Source organism: Hyla sarda, chromosome 8 (assembly GCF_029499605.1).
Source record: "Hyla sarda isolate aHylSar1 chromosome 8, aHylSar1.hap1, whole genome shotgun sequence".
Taxonomy (NCBI): Eukaryota; Metazoa; Chordata; class Amphibia; order Anura; family Hylidae; genus Hyla; species Hyla sarda.
Window position 1 is genome coordinate 184,336,754 of NC_079196.1, and position 16,073 is coordinate 184,352,826.

Below are 16,073 nucleotides of genomic sequence, written 5' to 3' on the forward strand. Positions count from 1 at the left end.
TGGGGCCGGGCCCGAAGCGCTTAGAAGAGGCCTCCCCGGTGAAGATAGCAGCCCGGAACCACTATCCCACCGGACCACCTCCTCTCCGGACAGTCCTGCAGCACCGGACCAGCGCCGAGCGGAGGTGAATACTGTACAGAACTAAAGGGGGTGAGAGGGGGCTGGATGATATCGAAGGCCGCAGTGGTCTTCAACCTGCGGACCTCCGGAGGTTTCAAAACTACAACTCCCAGCAAGCTCGGACAGCCGATGGCTGCCCGGGATTGCTGGGAGTTGTAGTTTTGAAACCTCTGGAGGTCCGCAGGTTGAAGACCACTGCGGGTGGAGAGTTCACTCGAGTATAAGCCGAGGGGGGTGTTTTCAGCACGAAAAATCGTGCTGAAAAACTCGGCTTATACTCGAGTATATACGGTATATATCCTAGGTACTGGGAGGATTTCTTGGTTACAACTTGGTAACAAACTTTGTTACATCTTGGAAACATCTAGAGGAGATCTCTTTTATCAACTGCATGGGACTATACCATCACAGGTCTCTCACAAGGACTTCTATGCACCGATAATCATTTGTAAGGACTTCCTTGTGTGTACCACATTTAGTTTCCTGAATTGTCTTGTTTCATTCCTTATTATCTTTTTGTAACCTGTATGTAATTTGTTTTTGTATTTAATTCTTGTCTTTGTTCTTAATATAAGCTCACCTTTTTGAAGGTAGTTCAGGTAGAACACATTTATAAAGGGTTCATTAACTGACTTGCTGGGACTAGCAACAGGAACCCAGAGGTCTGGGGGTTTTAACCCTTGCACTATCACACTTTCTCACATGGGCCAATGGGGTGTGGTCGTGACAGCCAACCCTACTTTTTATGTTATTTTTCAAATGTTAGCACAGATTTATCTCAAGTCATCGTTTGCAAATTATTATGGACCAGTTCACACCTAAAACTGACTGTGACATGCCAAAAGCTTTTCTAAGTGACATTGATAATTTTTACAGTCTGAAAGGAAATAAATACATTTAGGAGATGCAAAGTTTTGTAAATTGGTGTGGGTCCACGTTTAAAGATTAGTCTAACCTGGCCACATGCAAACATCACAACAACTTTTGTAAAATTATAGGGGAATCACATACATAAAACGATGTTAGGATAGGCAAACTATTTGTAAATTAAGTCATATTTTACTTTTTAGAATATATTCAAATGGTACTCAAATACTATACCTGGCACGTGTCCAAATTTCAGCTTAAAACATCTCTGCTCACTCGAAGCACTTATGGTCCATTTGTCATTGTCATGAGCCTTCCCCTCCATGAAGAACTGCCGGATGGCAGGAGATGACATGTATTTTCCATTGAAACCAAGCTGAACAGCAGCTGATGCTTTTAACTAAAAAAAGAAAAGAAAAAAATTACCAGCCTTGTAAAGTTTACTAAGTTGGTCTGTGTCCCTTGCCCTTCTCATGTTTCCAGTATGGCACTAAGCTTTGGACTGTCCAAACACTTAATACTCATGTAATACAAGAAATACACAATTATACCATTATATTTAACCCCTTAAGGATGCAGGACGTAAATGTACGTCCTGATGCGGTGGTACTTAACGCACCAGGACGTACATTTACGTCCTGTGCATAACCGCGGGCATCGGAGCGATGCCCGTGTCATGCGCGGCTGATCCCGGCTGCTGATCACAGCCAGGGACCCGCCGGCAATGGGCGGGCGTCCGCCATTAACCGCTCAGATGCCGGGATCAATACAGATCCCGGCATCTGCGGCAGTACGCGATTTCAATGAATGATCGGATCGCCCGCAGCGCTGCTGCGGGGATCCGATCATTCAGAACACCGCACGGAGGTCCCCTCACCTTCCTCCTTCCGGCTCCCGGCGTCTCCTGCTCTGGTCTGAGATCGAGCAGACCAGAGCAGAAGATGACCGATAACACTGATCTGTTCTATGTCCTATACATAGAACAGATCAGTATTAACAATCATGGTATTGCTATGAACAGTCCCCTATGGGGACTATTCAAGTGTAAAAAAAAATGTAAAAGTTAAAGTTAAAAAGTGAAAAATCCCCTCCCCCAATAAAAAAATAAAATGTTCGTTTTTTCCTATTTTACCCCCAAAAAACGTAAAAAATAAATTTTATAGACATATTTGGCATTGCCGCGTGCGTAAATGTCCGAACTATTAAAATAAAATGTTAATGATCCCGTACGGTGAACGGCGTGAACGTAAAAAAAAAAAGTCCAAAATTGCTACTTTTTTAATACATTTTATTAAAAAAAAATTATAAAAAATGTATTAAAAGTTTTTTATATGCAAATGTGGTATCAAAAAAAGTACAGATCATGGCGCAAAAATTTTGCCCTCATACCGCCGCTTAGACGGAAAAATAAAAAAGTTATAGGTCATCAAAATAAAGGGATTATAAACGTACTGTCACGATGCCGGCTGGCAGGTAGTGGATCCTCTGTGCCAGAGAGGGATTGGCGTGGACCGTGCTAGTGGATCGGTTCTAAGTCACTACTGGTTTTCACCAGAGCCCGCCGCAAAGCGGGATGGTCTTGCTGCGGCGGTAGTGACCAGGTCGTATCCACTAGCAACGGCTCAACCTCTCTGGCTGCTGAAGATAGGCGCGGTACAAGGGAGTAGACAGAAGCAAGGTCGGACGTAGCAGAAGGTCGGGGCAGGCAGCAAGGATCGTAGTCAGGGGCAACGGCAGGAGGTCTGGAACACAGGCTAGGAACACACAAGGAAACGCTTTCACTGGCACAATGGCAACAAGATCCGGCAAGGAAGTGCAGGGGAAGTGAGGTGATATAGGGAAGTGCACAGGTGATCAGACTAATTGGAACCACTGCGCCAATCAGCGGCGCAGTGGCCCTTTAAATCGCAAAGACCCGGCGCGCGCGCGCCCTAGGGAGCGGGGCCGCGCGCGCCGGGACAGGACCGACGGAGAGCGAGTCAGGTACGGGAGCCGGGGTGCGCATCGCGAGCGGGCGCTACCCGCATCGCGAATCGCATCCCGGCTGGAGGCGGTATCGCAGCGCCCCGGGTCAGTGGACCTGACCGGAGCGCTGCAGTGAGGAGAGTGTAGCGAGCGCTCCGGGGAGGAGCGGGGACCCGGAGCGCTCGGCGTAACAGTACCCCCTCCCTTGGGTCTCCCCCTCTTCTTAGAGCCTGAGAACCTGAGGAGCAGACTTTTGTCTAGGATATTGTCCTCAGGTTCCCAGGATCTCTCTTCTGGACCACAACCCTCCCAATCCACTAAAAAAAAGGTTTTCCCTCTGACCTTTTTGGATGCCAGAATCTCTTTGACGGAGAAGATGTCCGAGGAGCCGGAAACAGGAGTGGGAGGAACAGATTTGGGAGAGAAACGGTTAATGATAAGTGGTTTAAGAAGAGAAACGTGAAAGGCATTAGGAATACGAAGAGAAGGAGGAAGAAGAAGTTTGTAAGAGACAGGATTAATCTGGCACAAAATTTTGAAAGGACCAAGATAGCGTGGTCCCAACTTGTAGCTAGGGACACGGAAGCGGACATATTTAGCGGAGAGCCATACCTTGTCTCCAGGGGAAAAAATGGGAGGAGCTCTTCTTTTCTTATCCGCGAACTTCTTCATGCGTGATGAAGCCTGTAAGAGAGAATTTTGGGTCTCTCTCCATATGATGGAAAGGTCACGAGAAATTTCATCCACAGCGGGCAGACCAGAGGGCAAGGGGGTAGGGAGGGGGGGAAGAGGGTGACGGCCGTACACCACGAAAAATGGGGATTTGGAGGAAGATTCAGAGACTCTGAAGTTATACGAGAATTCGGCCCATGGTAGAAGATCTGCCCAGTCATCCTGGCGGGAGGAAACAAAATGTCGTAAATAATCACCCAAGACCTGGTTAATTCTTTCTACTTGTCCATTGGATTGAGGATGATATGCAGAAGAAAAATTTAATTTAATCTTGAGTTGTTTACAGAGAGCCCTCCAGAATTTAGACACGAATTGGACGCCTCTATCCGAGACGATCTGCGTAGGCAACCCGTGAAGACGAAAAATGTGTACAAAAAATTGTTTAGCCAACTGAGGCGCTGAAGGAAGACCAGGAAGAGGGATGAAATGTGCCATTTTGGAGAATCGATCAACGACCACCCAAATAACAGTGTTGCCACGGGAAGGGGGTAAGTCAGTAATAAAATCCATACCAATCAGAGACCAAGGCTGTTCGGGGACAGGCAGAGGATGAAGAAAACCAGCGGGCTTCTGGCGAGGAGTCTTATCCCGGGCACAGATAGTGCAGGCTCGCACAAAGTCCACAACATCCGTCTCCAGAGTCGGCCACCAATAGAAGCGAGAGATGAGTTGCACAGATTTCTTGATGCCCGCATGACCTGCGAGATGGGACGAGTGACCCCATTTGAGGATTCCGAGGCGTTGGCGTGGAGAAACAAAGGTCTTTCCTGGAGGAGTTTGCCTGATGGAGGCTGGAGAAGTGGAAATCAGGCAGTCAGGAGGAATGATGTGTTGCGGAGAGAGTTCAACTTCAGAAGCATCCGAGGAACGAGAGAGAGCATCGGCCCTAATGTTCTTATCGGCAGGCCGAAAGTGAATTTCAAAATTAAATCGGGCAAAGAACAGAGACCACCTGGCCTGGCGAGGATTCAGCCGTTGGGCAGACTGGAGGTAGGAGAGGTTCTTGTGATCGGTGTAAATAATAACTGGAAATCTTGATCCCTCCAGCAGATGCCTCCATTCCTCAAGTGCTAATTTAATGGCTAGAAGCTCTCGATCCCCGATGGAGTAGTTCCTCTCCGCCGGAGAGAAGGTCCTAGAAAAAAAACCACAAGTAACAGCATGCCCGGAAGAATTTTTTTGTAGAAGGACAGCTCCAGCTCCCACTGAGGAGGCATCAACCTCCAATAGGAAGGGTTTAGATGGGTCAGGTCTGGAGAGCACGGGAGCCGAAGAAAAGGCAGACTTGAGCCGTTTAAAGGCGTCTTCCGCTTGAGGAGGCCAAGACTTGGGATCGGCATTTTTTTTGGTTAAAGCCACGATAGGAGCCACAACGGTAGAAAAATGTGGAATAAATTGCCTGTAATAATTGGCGAACCCCAAAAAACGTTGGATAGCACGGAGTCCGGAGGGGCGTGGCCAATCTAAGACGGCAGAGAGTTTGTCTGGATCCATTTGTAGTCCCTGGCCAGAGACCAAGTATCCTAGGAAAGGAAGAGATTGGCATTCAAACAGACATTTCTCTATTTTGGCATAGAGTTGATTGTCACGAAGTCTCTGAAGAACCATACGGACATGCTGGCGGTGTTCTTCTAGATTGGCAGAAAAAATCAGGATATCGTCCAGATATACAACAACACAGGAGTATAAGAGATCACGAAAAATTTCATTAACAAAGTCTTGGAAGACGGCAGGGGCGTTGCACAGGCCAAAGGGCATGACCAGATACTCAAAGTGTCCATCTCTGGTGTTAAATGCCGTTTTCCATTCATCCCCCTCTCTGATGCGGATGAGATTATAAGCACCTCTTAAGTCCAGTTTGGTAAAGATGTGGGCACCTTGGAGGCGATCAAAGAGTTCAGAGATGAGGGGTAGGGGGTAGCGGTTCTTAACCGTGATTTTATTAAGACCGCGGTAGTCAATGCAAGGACGTAGGGAGCCATCTTTTTTGGACACAAAGAAAAATTCGGCTCCGGCAGGAGAGGAGGATTTACGGATAAAGCCCTTTTTTAAATTTTCCTGGACGTATTCAGACATGGCAAGAGTCTCTGGGGCGGACAGAGGATAAATTCTGCCCCGGGGTGGAGTAGTGCCCGGGAGGAGGTCGATAGGACAATCATAAGGCCTGTGAGGAGGTAGAGTCTCAGCTTGTTTTTTGCAAAAAACATCCGCAAAGTCCATATAGGCCTTAGGGAGACCGGTTACAGGAGGAACCACAGAGTCACGGCAAGGGTTACTGGGAACCGGTTTTAGGCAGTCCTTGGAACAAGAGGGCCCCCAACTCTTGATCTCCCCAGTGGACCAATCCAGGGTTGGGGAATGAAGTTGAAGCCAGGGAAGTCCAAGGAGAATTTCAGAAGTGCAATTGGGGAGGACCAAAAGTTCAATCCTCTCGTGATGAGATCCGATGCACATTAGAAGGGGCTCCGTGCGGAAACGTATGGTACAGTCCAATCTTTCATTGTTTACACAATTGATGTAGAGGGGTCTGGCGAGACTGGTCACCGGGATGTTGAACCTGTTGACGAGAGAGGCCAAAATAAAATTTCCTGCAGATCCGGAGTCCAAGAAGGCCATAGTAGAGAAGGAGAAGGCAGAGGCAGATATCCGCACAGGCACAGTAAGACGTGGAGAAGCAGAGTAGACATCAAGGACTGTCTCACCTTTGTGCGGAGTCAGCGTACGTCTTTCCAGGCGGGGAGGACGGATAGGACAATCCTTCAGGAAGTGTTCGGTACTAGCACAGTACAGGCAGAGATTCTCCATGCGGCGTCGTGTCCTCTCTTGAGGTGTCAGGCGAGACCGGTCGACCTGCATAGCCTCCACGGCGGGAGGCACAGGAACAGATTGCAGGGGACCAGAGGAGAGAGGAGCCGGGGAGAAGAAACGCCTCGTGCGAACAGAGTCCATATCCTGGCGGAGCTCCTGACGCCTTTCGGAAAAACGCATGTCAATGCGAGTGGCTAGGTGAATGAGTTCATGTAGATTAGCAGGGATTTCTCGTGCGGCCAGAACATCTTTAATGTTGCTGGATAGGCCTTTTTTAAAGGTCGCGCAGAGGGCCTCATTATTCCAGGATAATTCTGAAGCAAGAGTACGGAATTGTACGGCATACTCGCCAACGGAAGAATTACCCTGGACCAGGTTCAACAGGGCAGTCTCAGCAGAAGAGGCTCGGGCAGGTTCCTCAAAGACACTTCGGATTTCCAAGAAGAAGGAGTGTACTGAGGCAGTGACGGGGTCATTGCGGTCCCAGAGCGGTGTGGCCCAAGACAGGGCTTTTCCAGACAGAAGGCTGACTACGAAAGCCACCTTAGACCTTTCAGTGGGAAACTGGTCCGACATCATCTCCAAGTGCAGGGAACATTGGGAAAGAAAGCCACGGCAAAACTTAGAGTCCCCATCAAATTTATCCGGCAAGGATAGGCGTAGACCAGAAGCGGCCACTCGCTGCGGAGGAGGTGCAGGAGCTGGCGGAGGAGATGATTGCTGAAGCTGTGGTAGTAACTGCTGTAGCATAACGGTCAGTTGAGACAGCTGTTGGCCTTGTTGCGCTATCTGTTGTGACTGCTGGGCGACCACCGTGGTGAGGTCAGCGACAACTGGCAGAGGAACTTCAGCGGGATCCATGGCCGGATCTACTGTCACGATGCCGGCTGGCAGGTAGTGGATCCTCTGTGCCAGAGAGGGATTGGCGTGGACCGTGCTAGTGGATCGGTTCTAAGTCACTACTGGTTTTCACCAGAGCCCGCCGCAAAGCGGGATGGTCTTGCTGCGGCGGTAGTGACCAGGTCGTATCCACTAGCAACGGCTCAACCTCTCTGGCTGCTGAAGATAGGCGCGGTACAAGGGAGTAGACAGAAGCAAGGTCGGACGTAGCAGAAGGTCGGGGCAGGCAGCAAGGATCGTAGTCAGGGGCAACGGCAGGAGGTCTGGAACACAGGCTAGGAACACACAAGGAAACGCTTTCACTGGCACAATGGCAACAAGATCCGGCAAGGAAGTGCAGGGGAAGTGAGGTGATATAGGGAAGTGCACAGGTGATCAGACTAATTGGAACCACTGCGCCAATCAGCGGCGCAGTGGCCCTTTAAATCGCAAAGACCCGGCGCGCGCGCGCCCTAGGGAGCGGGGCCGCGCGCGCCGGGACAGGACCGACGGAGAGCGAGTCAGGTACGGGAGCCGGGGTGCGCATCGCGAGCGGGCGCTACCCGCATCGCGAATCGCATCCCGGCTGGAGGCGGTATCGCAGCGCCCCGGGTCAGTGGACCTGACCGGAGCGCTGCAGTGAGGAGAGTGTAGCGAGCGCTCCGGGGAGGAGCGGGGACCCGGAGCGCTCGGCGTAACACGTACTAATTTGGTTAAAAAGTTTGTGATTTTTTTTAAGCACAACAATAATATAAAAGTATGTAATAATGAGTATCATTTTAATCATATTGACCCACAGAATAAAGAACACATGTCATTTTTACCGTAAATTGTACGGCGTGAAAACGAAACCTTCCAAAATTAGCAAAATTGGGTTTTTCTTTTTAATTTACCCACAAAAATAGTGTTTTTTGGCTGCGCCATACATTTTATGATATAATGAGTGATGTCATTACAAAGGACAACTGGTCGCGCAAAAAACAAGCCCTCATACTAGTCTGGCGATGAAAATATAAAAGAGTTATGATTTTTAGAAGGCGAGGAGGAAAAAACAAAAACGTAAAAATTTAATTGTCTGAGTCTTTAAGGCCAAAATGGGCTGAGTCCTTAAGGGGTTAAAGGCAAAAAAAACTTTAGGTTTAATGGGAGAAAAACATACACTTTCAGTACACTTTCTTATCAGTGTCAAGAAAAAAATTAAAATTGTGAGAATACGATGGTCCCTGGTGAGTTTTAAGTGGTTTCAACCTACAACATCTTGTATTCTTCTCAGTGCCACTTCTATTAGTGGAAAATGATGAAGTGAAACCTGAACTCTCTTTTTTGACTGGCGATTTTGTGTAAACCAATATTTTTACCTCTAAGTTCATTGAATAATTCTGTATTTCACTTTCCCCATGGTTAAACAAGGCCAAAGCCAATATGGCATCATCCTTCTCGTCTGGAGATACGCGTAGCTGAGTCTTTGATTGTAGGAATTCTTCCTTGCCGAGACAATGGCTTCCAGACAAAACAATCGGCTAAAAATAAAATGCAACAATTTTTTTGACTGGAAATAAGAATAATGGAAATTTGTGCAATTGCAATAATAAAAAGGCCGGCTTACATGTGGGAGATCACAAAGTTCCAGCTTCAGGATGTGGTTCATGGTGTCCATGTAATTCGTGTCTATTTTAGTTAAAATATGTTGTTTGCTACAGCCAAGTACAAAGATGTTTTCAAATGTGGCTTCTAGCTGGAGACTGTCAGGTTCCAATTTGCTATCTCTCTACAAAAGTTTGATGGGAATAAAAAACAAGCATATAACAAGATACCAGTATGACATTACTAATAAAGATAACAAATATCACTATGAATAGCACATATTTACACACAGTTGCAATGACTTCTTATAAATACAGCTTTTCACTTGTTTATTTTTCCATACAGTCATGTATTACCTAAATTTCCAAATCGGTGGTTTTAAGAAGAGTGGAAGAGGCTACACTAAACTGTAAGGCTCCTTTCACACTAGTGATTTCTTCATTATTGAAGTTCCGTTGCATGTTCCGTCACGATTTTCGGCGAAAACCGGCCGTTACAAAACCCCTGACGGCCGCGACTAAATTGCATTGCAGCCTATGGGGTTTTGTAACTGCACGTTTGCACCCGTATATGCCCGTAATTCATTACGGACGTTATACAGTGACGGGACATCGTGGCGGAAAAATTAAGAAAATAGTAAGTACAAAAACAATAAAGTATTACAAAGTAGCAAACTATTTAACCCCTTAACGACGCAGGACGTATATTTACGTCCTGCGCCGGCTCCTGCGATATGAAGCGGGATCGCGCCGCGATTCTGCATCATATCGCTTCAGTCCCGGCGCTCATCAACGGCCGGGACCCGCGGCTAATACCACACATCGCCGATCGCGGCGATGTGCGGTATTAACCCTTTAGAAGCGGCGGTCAAAGCTGACCACCGCTTCTAAAGTGAAACTGAAAGTATCCCGGCTGCTCAGTCGGGCTGTTCGGGACCGCCACGGTGAAATCGCGGCGTCCAGAACAGCTGATCGGACACCGGGAGGGCCCTTACCTGCCTCCCCGGTGTCCGATCGGCGAATGACTGCTCCGTGCCTGAGATCCAGGCAGGAGCAGTCAAGCGCCGATAATGCTGATCACAGGCGTGTTAATACACGCCAGTGATCAGCATAGGAGATCAGTGTGTGCAGTGTTATAGGTCCCTATGGGACCTATAACACTGCAAAAAAAATGTAGAAAAAAAGTGTTAATAAAGGTCATTTAACCCCTTCCCTAATAAAAGTTTGAATCACCCCCCTTTTCCCATAAAAAAAATAAAACAGTGTAAAAAAAAAAATATATAAACATATGTGGTATCGCCGCGTGCGTAAATGTACGAACTATAAAAATATATCATTAATTAAACCGCACGGTCAATGGCGTACGCGCAAAAAAATTCCAAAGTCCAAAAAAGCGTATTTTGGTCACTTTTTATACCATTAAAAAAATGAATAAAAAGTGATCAAAAAGTCCGATCAAAACAAAAATCATACCGATAAAAACTTCAGATCACGGCGCAAAAAATGAGTCCTCATACCGCCCTGTACGTGGAAAAATAAAACAGTTATAGGGGTCAGAAGATGACATTTTTAAACGTATAAATTTTCCTGCATGTAGTTATGATTTTTTCCAGAAGTGCGACAAAATCAAACCTATATAAGTAGGGTATCATTTTAACCGTATGGACCTACAGAATAATTATAAGGTGTAATTTTTACCGAAATATGCACTGCGTAGAAACGGAAGCCCCCAAAATTTACAAAATGGCGTTTTTTTTTCGATTTTGTCGCACAATGATTTTTTTTTCCGTTTCGCCGTGCATTTTTGGGTAAAATGACTAATGTCACTGCAAAGTAGAATTGGCGACGCAAAAAATAAGCCATAATATGGATTTTTAGGTGGAAAATTTAAAGGGTTATGATTTTTAAAAGGTAAGGAGGAAAAAACAAAAGTGCAAAAACGGAAAAACCCTGAGTCCTTAAGGGGTTAAAATGGATTTAAACTATGAAGCTTGCTTGAAAGTGGAAATGTAAGCGAATCTGCCCTGCAGCTTGTTTGTACTACTGTAAGTGTTACATATGGTATGCTTCCTTGTATTGTATTGTATTGTATTAGAGGCATGATCATTTATTTTTCATGCTGTTGCCATTTTGTATAAACATTTTTGCCCAACACAACACATTTAGAGAATTCATAAAAAAACTTTAGTCAGAGTTAGAGAACCGAGGTCTGTGGTTAGAGTAAAAACATGAACCAAAGTGTTAGTTTATGAAAATTCTATTTCCCATTGCTGAATAATAGTGCAAATTAATGTCAAACTGTCCTCAAGTGTTTGGCTGACTCTGTTGACGTTAACAATGTGACACCACCTTTTTGTCACAGAATTCTCTTTTATAAAAGTAAAACACCACTTCCTAAGAAACACCACACCTTTTCAGCAGAAGTTTATCTTCCCTGCATTCAATTATTTTTAATTTAAAGTAAGATGGCTAACAGAGAAATGTAATATACTTCTAATAGTTTACATGTGAAAGCACCAAAACCAATAATCCTATATTATAAAACATAATAAAAAAACATAAAGTAAATACAGAAACTAAACCTTTACAGGGGTTGTCTGGGGAATTATTTTTATATTTAAAAGTGCTCCGGGTGGGATGAGAAAGCTGTACTCTTCTGCCACCTTTCCCTAATCCCATAAAAATGACTACTACTATCACTGGGAAAAACTGGCTAATATCTAACATTTCATAATTTACCAATAAAACCCATATATCAAAAACACCATAACACTTAATATCAAAAACACCAAAACACCATAACATCATAGATAAAAAACATCACATAACAGACATCTCAGTGCGGATTTGTGCAGGGCAGATATCAGCCCTGCACAAATCCGCACTGTGATGTCCATTATGTGATGATCCAGATGGAATAAACGTCTTGCAAGAGTTCTCCTGGTGAGTGCTCACTTTTCTTTGTTTCTAAACTTGAACTGCTTATGGATTCTGGAGCCCTGTACGTGTAGCACTATTTGACATTTTCAGACCTCATTGTGCTGCTTAAAGGGGTACTTCGTCCCTAGACATCTTATCCATAGGATAGGGGATAAGATGTCTGATTGCGGGGGTCCTGCCACTGTAGACCTCCACGATCTCGGATGCGGCACCACAGACAACTGTGGCACCCCAGACAGGCAATGCGGGGAGGAGGCTCGTGACATCAATGTAAGTCTATGGAAGGACTGCCGTCACGCCCCCTCCCATAGACTTGAATTGACAGGGTATGGCCGTGACGTCAAGAGAGGGGCATGGCCGTGTTGTCACGAGCCTCCGGCACTGCACCTGATGCTCTAAACGAACGCCAGGTACAGCAGGGAGATCGCGGGGGTCCTTACAATCAGACATCTTATCCCCTATCCATTGGATAGGGGATAAGATGTCTATGGGTGGAGTACCACATTTAAATCCTAATTGGAAGTTGTAACTGCTTCATAAAGTGGGCAATGCCAGGTGCAGAATGTTGCACTTTTTCAAGGAATGAGCTGTAATATTTATGGCAAATTATCAACAAACAAGCCCCTACACAGTTTAGTAGATGAAAGAAATAAAAAAAATAAAAAAAGCTATAGGGATCAGACCAGGGGAATACAAAGCAACTTTTTACATTATTTGTTTCAGGCTGGGTTCACACACTGTAACACTGTAAAAATTAATTGACTCCTTCAGCCCCAAGATTAAAAAGATAAAAAGACATGAAGATTCCCAGTGCTAAGAAATTTGTGTCTGATCATAAGGGCTCCAACCACTGGGACCCCTCATGATCTCCCATACGGGGCCCCGTCTGAACTGCTGTTTGTGAGGTTTTGCACACGGCAGGTCAGCTGGTCGAACATGCCCCTTCCATTCGTCTCTATGGGAGACGCTGAGACATAGAATTCCTGTGTATCCGCCTCTCCCATAGAGATGAATGGAGGGGGCGTGTTTCAACCAGCTGACGTGCTGGGTGCAAAGAAAAAATATTGCTGGGGGGGGGGGGGGGGGGGGGTCCCAAGTGGTCGGCCCCCTCTCGGAGATCTGATACTTATCACCTATCCACAGCATAAATTTCTTAACACTGAACATCTTCATTAACATTTTTGGGCACAAAAATGAATACTCTGGTTTTGCTCAGATTTCTGCTTAATATCTAGTTTACCTTATACAGTAGACTTTGCACAAGAGTTTTGTCATTCCACTTCAAGTTCACATTCTCCTGTAACAGGTTTGATGTTTTCTCCAAATTGCCACATATGTGAAGGTCTTTGATGATGTGTTGCATCTGTAGCAAGGAGTACATGATATGAATTATTACTGGATATTCAGTAACGTCAAGAACAAACAGGAACTGTCATGAAAATAAATTGTTCGAAAACATGGATCACTTTATCATCTTTCTGTGGTATTATATGTATAACTTAAAGGATACCTCTCATCAAAAAAACTTTTGATATATTATAGATTAATGTATGCAGAATAACTTTCCAATAGCATGTTATTAAAAAATATGCTTCTTTCTATTTAATTTTCCTCTTTGAAAAAATGACCACTAGGGGTCTCCCTACCAGTCCTTTTCTATAGATTTCAGACTCATGCTGGAGTCCTAAATCTCAGACTGCAGCTGGGACACAGACATACTCACCACTGCACACTGCCAGTTAGCAGTGCTGGGCTTGTCTGTGTCCCAGCTGCAGTCTGAGATTTAGGACTCCAGCATGAGTCTGAAATCTATAGAAAAGGACTGGTAGGGAGACCCCTAGTGGTCATTTTTTCAAAGTGGAAAATTAAATAGAAAGAAGCATATTTTTTTATAACATGCTATTGGAAAGTTATTCTGCATACATTAATCTATAATATATCAAAAGTTTTTTTTGATGAGAGGTACCCTTTAACATTTCGTCTACAATTCAGTATTCTTCATTCTGCAGAAAAATACATTGTGAAGTTAATAACTGAGACCTAGGTGTCATGACTACATTTTATGTATTAGTGGAGGGACCAATGAATAAACTTTTATTTCTTGACTTGTTACATTAACCCCTTAAGGACCCAGCCATTTTACACCTCAGGACCCGGCCATTTTTTGCAATTCTGACCACTGTCACTTTAAACATTAATAACTCTGGAATGCTTTTAGTTATCATTCTGATTCCGAGATTGTTTTTTCGTGACATATTCTAATTTAACATAGTGGTAAAATTTTGTGGTATCTTGCATCCTTTCTTGGTGAAAAATCCCAAAATTTTATGAAAAATTTGAAAATTTTGCATTTTTCTAACTTTGAAGCTCTCTGCTTGTAAGCAAAATGGATATTCCAAATAATTTTTTTTTATTCACATATACAATATGTCTATTTTATGTTTGCATCATAAAATTTACGTGTTTTTACTTTTGGAAGTCACCAGAGGGCTTCAAAGATCAGCAGCAATTTTCCAATTTTTCACAAAATTTCCAAACTCACAATTTTTCATGGACCAGTTCAGGTTTGAAGTCGATTTGAAGGGTCTTCATATTAGAAATACCCCACAAATGACCCCCTTATAAAAACTGCACCCCCCAAAGTATTCAAAATGACATTCAGTCCGCGTTTTAACCCTTTAGGTGTTTCACAGGAATAACAGCAAAGTGAAGGAGAAAATTCACAATCTCCATTTTTTACACTCGCATGTTCTTGTAGACCCAATTTTTAAATTTTTACAAGGGGAAAAAGGAGAAAATGTATACTTATATTTGTAGCCCAATTTCTCTCGAGTAAGCACATACCTCATATGTCTATGTAAAGTGTTCGGCGGGCGCAGTAGAGGGCTCAGAAGCGAAGGAGCGACAAGGGGATTTTGGAGAGTACGTTTTTTTGAAATGGTTTTTGGGAGGCATGTTGAATTTAGGAAGCCCCTATGGTGCCAGAACAGCAAAAATCCCCCACATGGCATACCATTTTGGAAACTAGATCCCTTGAGGTACGTAACAAGGAATGAAGTGAGCCTTAATACCCCACAGGGGTTTCACGACTTTTGCATATGTAAAAAAATAAAAATAAAATTTCACTAAAATGTGTGTTTCCCCCCAAATTTCACATTTTTTCAAGGGTTAATAGCAGAAAATACCCCCCAAACATTGTAACCCCATCTCTTCTGAGTATGAAGGTACCCCATAAGTTGACCTGAGGTGTACTATGGGTGAACTACAATGCTCAGAAGAGAAGGAGTCATATTTAGCTTTTTGAGAGCAAATTTTGCTCGGGGGCATGTCGCCTTTAGGAAGCCCCTATGGTGCCAGGACAGCAAAAAAAAAAACACATGGCATACCATTTTGGAAACTAGACCCCTTGTGGAACGTAACAAGAAATAAAGTGAGCCTTAATACCCCACAGGGGTTTCACGACTTTTGCATACGTAAAAAAAAAAAAAAAATCACTAAAATGTGTGTTTCCCCCCAAATTTCACATTTTTGCAAGGGTTAATAGCAGAAAATACCCCCCAAAATTTGTAACCACATCTCTTCTGAGTATGGAGGTACCCCATAAGTTGACCTGAAGTGCACTACGGGCGAACTACAATGCTCAGAAGAGAAGGAGTCATATTTGGCTTTTTGAAAGCAAATTTTGCTCGGGGGGCATGTCGCATTTAGGAAGCCCATATGGTGCCAGGACAGCAAAATAACCCCCACATGGCATACCATTTTGGAAACTAGACCCCTTGAGGAACGTAACAAGGGGTACAGTGAGCATTTACCCCCCACTGGTGTCTGTCATATCTTTGGAACAGTGGGCTGTACAACATTTTTAATTTGCACAGCCCACTCTTCCAAAGATCTGTCAGACACCTGTGGGGTGTAAATTCTCACTGCACCCCTCATTACATTCCGTGAGGGGTGTAGTTTCCGAAATGGGGTCACATGTGTTTTTTTTTTTTTTTTTTGCGTTTGTCAAAACCGCTGTAACAATCAGCCACCCCTGTGCAAATCACCTCAAATGTATATGGCGCACTCTCCCTTCTGGGCCTTGTTGTGCGCCCCCAGAACACTTTACGCCTACATATGGGGTATCTCCGTAGTCGGGAGAAATTGCGTTACAAATTTTGGGGGGCTTTTTTCCCCATT

At 44.6% G+C, this 16,073-nt stretch overlaps 1 protein-coding gene across 5 annotated transcripts in view; it reads right to left on the reverse strand.

The window, feature by feature from the left end:
- LOC130283871 (uncharacterized) overlaps positions 1 to 16,073 on the reverse strand; it is a 417,906-nt gene that overhangs the window by 67,939 nt on the left and 333,894 nt on the right. For 4 of the 5 annotated variants that reach the window (XM_056533499.1, XM_056533498.1, XM_056533496.1 and 1 more), the window contains 4 exons: positions 13,135 to 13,257; positions 8,978 to 9,139; positions 8,730 to 8,891; positions 1,222 to 1,387 (listed from right to left, as the gene is read on the reverse strand). In XM_056533499.1, the coding sequence (XP_056389474.1) occupies positions 1,222 to 1,387; positions 8,730 to 8,891; positions 8,978 to 9,139; positions 13,135 to 13,257 (613 nt within the window). Of the gene's footprint in view, positions 1 to 1,221; positions 1,388 to 8,729; positions 8,892 to 8,977; positions 9,140 to 13,134; positions 13,258 to 16,073 lie in introns of those variants that run through there. The other variant, XM_056533501.1, reaches the window with a different exon arrangement.